Genomic DNA, 7,491 nt, shown 5'->3' with positions numbered 1-7,491 from the left:
ATTCTAGTTTTTGAGAAAATTAACTGCGTTGGTGTGAAAAGGACAACTAAAGTTCCTCGATTGTTCTGCCCACTTTATCTAACCTTCAATTACCGGTTCAACGACCAGCTTCACCGGTTGCATAAAACCAGGCGTTTCGCGCTGTTCACCGTTCAATTTAAAAAAAGTTGGTCCAATTAAACAACGTGTTTGCGAATTGTGCATTATTTGAATTTATGTACAAAGCACTTTACGAATCAATCAATACGCTTCGGCGGCTCTTCACACGCTTTGGAAACGTTTGAAACAAACCATCCATTCAGAGTTATCTTACTTCTTTGAGCGTTAATATAAACACATTGAGCCAACCAGGTAGCTGATAGACTAATTGCCTTATCTTAGTGGAAGCCTTCAATAATTTATTACACAATTTATTGGTGCCCTTTTTGATGTGCCGTAAAAGCTGGTGGCTTCAATAATCCCAGTATCAGTCGCGTTTTAAGTACGATCCCGGCAGGATCAGCGACCAACGACGCCACCATGGTCCGGAGAAACAAATTGATCGGAATCTGTGCCGTGGTGTTGGTAGCAGTTTTGGGACTTACGCTGGGGCTGGTGTTCGGGCTGCAGAGCGACGACGATGGAGACGATGTAAGATTTGCCCCCCTTGGTGGGAACCTTCCGAACATCATCAATTCAGATCAATTACAGCATTCAATCTTATCGCGCGAAGATTTGATGCTTCCACGTAGGCTAGGTGCTTCTCGAACGTCGTTTTCCTCGCTTATCGTGTGCGGCATCCGGTAGGACCAATCGTGCGAGGTTCGTTGTGTACATGAAGGGTTTTCACCATCATATTGTTTTGCATACTGAAGAAAATATAACTTACTGATAAGTTCAATTGGCACAAGGATTCACTTGGCCGTGCGCGATTGACGTTGCTGGTTTTAACTAATTGCAAACCAGCTCACCTTTGATACAGTCGTGTCGAAGACATAGATACTAACATGAGTTTGTGTAAGTGTTGATGGCAAGGCCCCCCTGGTGTAACGAGATTTAGTAGCCGAACCGATGAAACGCATGATCAGTTTTTAACCAACCACCGAGCGACTTACACGTTGCAGTTGGGGCAGTTCGTTCACCGGTGTGGTGTGTCCAAAATGTTACCCCGTGCCACTATTTTAGCCTTATGCTTAACCGTTGTTGGCTTAGCGGAGGTAACCTTGCAGTTTCTCACGGTTTCTCAGCCCACCACCTAACGATTTACCCTTTCTCATCCATCCCCATAGGCACAACGCTCTTTTAAAATCGACTATGACCGGGACACGTTCGTGATGGACGGTAAGGACTTCCGGTATGTCTCCGGGTCGTTCCATTACTTCCGCACGCTGCCCGAAACGTGGCGCACGAAGCTGCGCACGTTGCGTGCCGGCGGTTTGAACGCCGTCGACCTGTACGTCCAATGGTCCTTGCACAACCCGCGAGACGGTGTGTACAACTGGGAGGGCATCGCGAACGTTACGGACGTCATCGAGGCGGCCATCGAGGAGGACTTGTACGTCATTCTCCGACCGGGGCCGTACATTTGCGCTGAGATCGATAATGTAAGAAAGTTGTGTGTTTCAGCAAGCGCCGAGCACGATGGTAAACTTATTTTGCATTCTCCGACCAGGGCGGTTTGCCGTACTGGCTGTTCAACAAGTACCCGGGCATTGCTGTGCGTACCAGCGACGCCAACTACATGGCCGAGGTGAAACATTGGTACACGGAGCTGATGGGCCGCATGCAACCGTACATGTACGGAAACGGTGGTCCGATCATTATGGTGCAGATTGAGAACGAGTACGGTGCGTTTGGGAAATGCGACAAGACGTATCTGAACTTCCTCAAGCAGGAAACGGAGCAGTATGTCCAGGGGAACGCGGTCCTGTTCACCGTCGATCGGCCGTACGATGACGAGATCGGTTGTGGACAAATCGACGGTGTGTTCATTACGACCGACTTCGGACTGATGACGGAGGCCGAGGTGGATACGCACGCGGCCAAGGTTCGCTCGTACCAACCGAAGGGTCCACTGGTGAACACCGAGTTCTACACGGGATGGCTTACGCACTGGCAGGAGTCGAACCAGCGCCGCTCGGCGGAACCACTTGCCGTAACGCTTCGCAAGATGCTGAGGGATGGCTGGAACGTCGACTTCTACATGTACTTCGGGGGCACCAACTTCGGGTTCTGGGCGGGTGCTAACGATTGGGGTCTCGGTAAGTACATGGCCGACATCACGTCGTACGACTATGACGCACCGATGGACGAAGCGGGCGATCCGACGATGAAGTACATCATCTTCCGGGACATTATTGCAGAGGTAAGTGGAAGTCGAGCCCATAACGCTATCCGATTATTTAACCTAACGACACATTGTTCGGCATTAGTATATCCCACTCGCCGTGTTGCCTGTCCCCGAGCGAGCGCCGAAAATGGTGCTTCAATCGTTCCCGCTGACGGTCGTTGACTCGATTCTTTCCGAGCGCGGACGGCAGATTCTCGGCGTTGAGGCGAACAACAAGGAAGGCAAGCTGCTCACGTTCGAGGAGCTGAACCAAAACTCGGGCTTCGTGCTGTACGAAACAACACTGCCGAAGCTGACACGTGACCCTAATTTGCTCACTATCAACGGACTCCGTGATAGGGCACAGGTGTATCTGAACCAGGTAGGGCAATAGGAATAGATAGATAGGCGGCGTGCGATCACACAATTGTCGTCTGTCGGTGATAATTGTCGCTAATCTGTATGACAATCTGCCCCATCTCAGTTCTACGTGGGAACGGCGTCGCGAGAAAACGCCATCAACGCACTACCGCTGACCGCTGGCTACGGATCACAGCTGTCGATTCTCGTTGAGAACCAAGGGCGTATCAATTTCGATATTCTCGATGACTACAAGGTAGAAGGATAGCGGTTTGCGTCATTTCGTACTATTATACACAATTTCTCCATCATTACGTTCCAGGGCATTTTGGATAACGTCACAATTCAAACGTTCGCTGAGCCGTACACCCAGTCCTTGGAGTCGTGGACCGTCACGGGATATCCGTTCGATGACTACAGCAAGGTGCAACAGTTCGTTGACAGTGTCACCGGGGGAACCGGAGCGAACGATCGTGGAATGGCCATGAATGGTCCGGTCGTGCTGAAGGCGGTCTTCGACGTACCGGCGACCGAAATTCACGACACGTACATCAACATGGACGGTTGGGGCAAGGTACGTCGGATGGTAGGGTATGCAAAAACCGAACGCAAATAATCCGACGGCTTGTATCTCCGCTTGTACAGGGTTTTGTTTTCGTGAACGGATTCAACCTTGGACGTTACTGGCCAGTGATTGGACCGCAGGTCACCTTGTATCTGCCGAAGGAGCTGCTGAAGGCGAAGGACAACACAATCGTGGTTGTGGAGCAACAGAAGCTGCCAACGGACCTTACGCTGAATTTCTCCGATGTTGCCATTTTGGACGAGGCCTAATAATGGAACTGTGCCAATGGTTCTCTAGTGCTCTATGCTCTGACTGGAATTGATTTTCATTAATTGATTAAATTAAATAATCATTTTATTAATCCTTCCATGATCCTTCTTTTTGTTACAAAAATTGAAACCTACTACTGCTAGATATAAGGAAAAAAATGTTCGTGATATTATCACAAGTATCTGCTGGTAAAAGCAATCGAGTTTATTTTTATGCAGACCGCGTCAAGCTCAAAAGAACACTGACTCAATCGAAAAAAAATTCTAAACGACATAAGTACCCTCGTCATGTCCAACGATAAGATCCATCGTCCACGGAGTCCAGAACTCCATAGGCTTCCTCCTGGCTGACCTTTGCCAGCGACTGAACACTGGAGGATCACGTCCAATTGGATAATTGTCTTAATGGAAACGCAACGGAAGATGCGTGCGCTTCGGATTCTCAAAGCCCGAGACGGTCAGTAGTCGATTGCTTTCTTTCAAGAATGGAATGTCGTTTTCGCGTTGCGTCTGCTATTCACCTCCGGGTCGGACCAACGCTTATCTGTGCATCGTACAGTGGGATGGTGCGTTGTAAACAGACACGAAAACGCCTCCCAGGCCTATCGTCGAACAACGCGGGGCGGACAGTTTATCGTTGCTCGCCAGCGAGAAATGTTCGGTGGAAAAGCAATGGTCCATGCAAAAATGGCAGACAAATTGAGCGGTTTTGTGTGCTTGGTGGTACTCCTGGTGGCGCCCAGCGCGGTGGAAATGGTAGGTAAATGGCACATCGTAAAAAAGGACGATCGTGATTTGTACCGAATGGCTTTTAAAACGCGTGTGTATGATTTGGTTCTACTACCAGCGCTCGTTCAGCATCGACTACGACAACAACACCTTCCTGATGGACGGCGTGCCGTTTCAGTACGTCGCCGGTTCGTTCCACTACTTCCGAGCGCTGCCCCAAATGTGGCAACCGATTTTGCGATCAATGCGGGCCGCTGGCTTAACTGCAGTTACGACGTAAGTGACGGCAAGGGGTTATAGGTAGCAACTAAGCTTGAATTTGATCTATTGTGTCATACCTTGAGTCAAGTGTTTGTAGTGAAGAGACCACACGGAAAGATAAGGTCAACCGTGTTTGGTCAACAGTTCGATGCACAGAGATAGAAGGCAAATAAACATCGACCCAATTACCAACGGGGAGCTGTAGGAAGGGCCAAGATGAAGTCAGAAACGGATAGATAACGGCCAGCCAGTGTTTCAACGAAATATTTCATCCGTTTATTCACTCACTCCGGTAACGACTTTTTGTAGGTATGTCGAATGGTCCCTCCACAATCCAAAGGAAAATGTGTACACCTGGGACGGCATGGCCGACATTGAGCACTTCATTGAGCTGGCTGCACAGGAAGATCTGTACGTCATCCTACGTCCCGGGCCGTACATTTGTGCCGAGCGCGATATGGGCGGTTTCCCGGCTTGGCTCTTACATAAACATCCTGGTATGCAGCTTCGTACGAACGATGTCGGTAAGTTGATTGGGCCATCGACCAAACGAACGACATTCATCAACACAATGTAATTGCTTTCCCTCGCACCCAGCGTACCTCCGGGAGGTTCGGTCATGGTACGCTCAGCTTCTGTCCCGCCTAGAACGGTTCATGTACGGACACGGAGGCCCGATCTTGCTGGTCCAGGTCGAGAACGAGTACGGTTCGTACTTTGCCTGCGATCACAAGTACTTAAACTGGTTACGTGACGAAACGGGTAAATGCCATCCATACCGTTCGCGGTAAATAGTCCATCAACCACTCTAACATCGATTCTTTATGCATCGATCACCAGAGCGCTACGTGAAGGGTAATGCCGTGCTGTTTACCAACAACGGTCCGGGCCTGGAGAGCTGTGGCGCTATCGAGCATGTGCTGAGTACGCTGGATTTCGGTCCGGGTACAGGTGAGATCCGAGCGTTTGTTGCCGGCCCTGTCTCCACTCGTGGAGTGGGTTGGGCGGTTGATCTACCGAAAGCTTTTTGAGCCCTTTTTGATTCTACTGTCTCATTATCTGCCCGGTACAATTTCAGAGGATGAGATTAGTGGCTTTTGGACTCAGCTTAGAAAAACCCAGCCGAAAGGACCACTCGTTAACGCGGAGTACTATCCGGGTTGGTTGACCCACTGGCAGGAACCTCATATGGCTCGTACCGACATCAAATCCGTTGTGGACAGTTTGGACTACATGCTGCGTAACAAGGTGAACGTAAACATCTACATGTTCTACGGGGGGACCAACTACGGGTACACGGCTGGTGCGAATGCCATCGGTACGGGAAAGTATGCGGCGGATGTTACTTCCTACGACTACGATGCTCCATTGTCCGAGTGTGGCGAACCAACGGATAAGTATTTCGCAATTCGTGATACAATTCTGAAGTATTTCCCAACGCCGAACGTGTCCACTCCTACCAAAGGTAGTTGGAAGAATAATTACTCTAGAACCACTTTCAAAATTAAACGATCTCTTTGTTTCATACAACAACAGCAATCAAAATGAAACTTCCATCGATCAATCTGATGCGACTAGGCAGTCTATTGGATCCTCCGGTGTTGCAGCATCTCTCTCAGCAGATAGTCACCAACAAGGCACCGATGACATTAGAGGCATTGAATCAAGTTTCTGGCCTGGTGCTCTACGAAACGCTCCTCCCCGAGGACATCAAAACGGATCCCTACAAGCTGACGGTAGAGGAAGTGCACGATCGTGGCTATGTGTTTGTGGACAAAAAGTTTATCGGTGTTCTATCGCGCGAGAACCTGATCAATACACTCCCGATCGGGCTGGACGTGGGGCGTACCTTGCAGATTGTGGTGGAGAACCAGGGTCGCATCAACTTCGGCATTTCGAACGACTTCAAAGGAATTGTAGGAACGGTTTACATTAACACCAGGGAACTGGTCAACTGGACCATGTACGCCATGCCGCTGGAAAACTTCCCTCCGATCAAGCAACTCATCATGGAACGTCAGAAAGTTGCTTCGATGAAAAAGGTCACCGATGTTGGGAAAGGCGTGACCCCCATGTCGCTCTTCTACGCCACGTTTGATATAGGAACTTCGACGCTCTACGACACGTACCTCGACCCGTCCGGCTGGGGAAAGGGTTTCATTTTTATCAACGGTATCAACATTGGACGCTACTGGCCCTCGGTGGGACCGCAGGTGACGCTCTACGTATCGAAACATATTTTAAAGCAGAAAAATAATTATCTTGCGCTCATCGAGTACCAGAAAGACTGTGAAACGATTCCGCAGATAAAGTTCTCCTTAGCACCCCTATTTAACTGAAGAGAACTGGTACTAGAACCGTTTCGAAACTAACTTAATGCGTGCTAGTTATACTACTTATAAGTATACTTAAATCTGTCCAACGATCAAAAATATGACAAACCGTGGAAGGTTTATATGATAATCTGTGTAGCAATGCTCAGGAAGAGTTGCTGAGATTAGTTAATTTCCTTCTCTCAAATTAAAATGCCGAGAACTGTCCCAATCAATCAAGATACAAAACTTTTGCATTTCCGCATCGAGCACGTGTCTTGTAGATAAAATGAAACATTTAAAATACTAAACAAAACTGTTCCGGAACGTGCCCTACAGACAAAACAAAACACAAACCAACTCCAATTCAAACAGCAAAAAGCGAATGTCTTCACGACCACGACTTCTAGGCAGTAAAGGAAGGAGCAGAACTTTGTGTTCCAATAACATGGGCATATGGCGCTTACAAAATTACAAGCGACCTACAAAAAGGGTGGAAAATGGGCGGCAACCGTTGCAATGGCACAATATGATACGTCGCTTGTTCTTGATTAGCCACAACATTCGATAAGGTTGCTGTGGCCGTACGTAGTGCCACCAGGAGACCTGACGATCGAGGGTGGTTTCAGTAATGTGTTGAATTCGAAACGGTGCGGTGTAATAGTTCCTTGCCTACGGAAGAACGGT

At 48.8% G+C, this 7,491-nt stretch overlaps 2 protein-coding genes across 2 annotated transcripts; both read left to right on the top strand.

The window, feature by feature from the left end:
* The first annotated feature begins 519 nt into the window (after nucleotides 1-519).
* On the top strand, nucleotides 520-3,502 carry LOC131287743 (beta-galactosidase-like). The gene is made up of 7 exons (XM_058316826.1): nucleotides 520-630; nucleotides 1,269-1,583; nucleotides 1,652-2,344; nucleotides 2,412-2,690; nucleotides 2,793-2,924; nucleotides 2,991-3,242; nucleotides 3,314-3,502. Exons 1-7 carry the CDS (start codon nucleotides 520-522, stop codon nucleotides 3,500-3,502), a joined length of 1,971 nt encoding a protein of 656 aa, XP_058172809.1.
* Nucleotides 3,503-4,189: 687 nt separating this feature from the next.
* Nucleotides 4,190-6,831, top strand: LOC131284531 (beta-galactosidase-like). Its single transcript, XM_058313390.1, has 7 exons — nucleotides 4,190-4,258; nucleotides 4,350-4,507; nucleotides 4,802-5,016; nucleotides 5,090-5,254; nucleotides 5,333-5,443; nucleotides 5,571-5,957; nucleotides 6,029-6,831. The coding sequence occupies exons 1-7, from the start codon at nucleotides 4,190-4,192 to the stop codon at nucleotides 6,829-6,831; spliced, it is 1,908 nt and encodes a 635-aa protein (XP_058169373.1).
* Nucleotides 6,832-7,491: the final 660 nt, after the last annotated feature.

This window comes from Anopheles ziemanni, chromosome 3, assembly GCF_943734765.1.
Source record: "Anopheles ziemanni chromosome 3, idAnoZiCoDA_A2_x.2, whole genome shotgun sequence".
In the NCBI taxonomy this organism is placed as follows: Eukaryota; Metazoa; Arthropoda; class Insecta; order Diptera; family Culicidae; genus Anopheles; species Anopheles ziemanni.
Note: the sequence above shows the minus strand (reverse complement) of the source record. Positions and strands in the feature narration are given on the sequence as shown.

What these genes read in the sequence shown, in the direction of transcription:
- LOC131284531 (XM_058313390.1), top strand. Translation starts at nt 4,190, where the DNA reads ATGGCAGACAAATTGAGCGGTTTTGTGTGCTTGGTGGTACTCCTGGTG. An exon ending in CTGGTTACGTGACGAAACGG is followed by an intron (nt 5,255 to 5,332) that starts GTAAATGCCATC and finishes ATCGATCACCAG; the next exon opens with AGCGCTACGTGAAGGGTAAT. An exon ending in GGATTTCGGTCCGGGTACAG is followed by an intron (nt 5,444 to 5,570) that starts GTGAGATCCGAG and finishes GTACAATTTCAG; the next exon opens with AGGATGAGATTAGTGGCTTT.
- LOC131287743 (XM_058316826.1), top strand. Translation starts at nt 520, where the DNA reads ATGGTCCGGAGAAACAAATTGATCGGAATCTGTGCCGTGGTGTTGGTA. An exon ending in TTTGCGCTGAGATCGATAAT is followed by an intron (nt 1,584 to 1,651) that starts GTAAGAAAGTTG and finishes TTCTCCGACCAG; the next exon opens with GGCGGTTTGCCGTACTGGCT. An exon ending in TCCGGGACATTATTGCAGAG is followed by an intron (nt 2,345 to 2,411) that starts GTAAGTGGAAGT and finishes GTTCGGCATTAG; the next exon opens with TATATCCCACTCGCCGTGTT.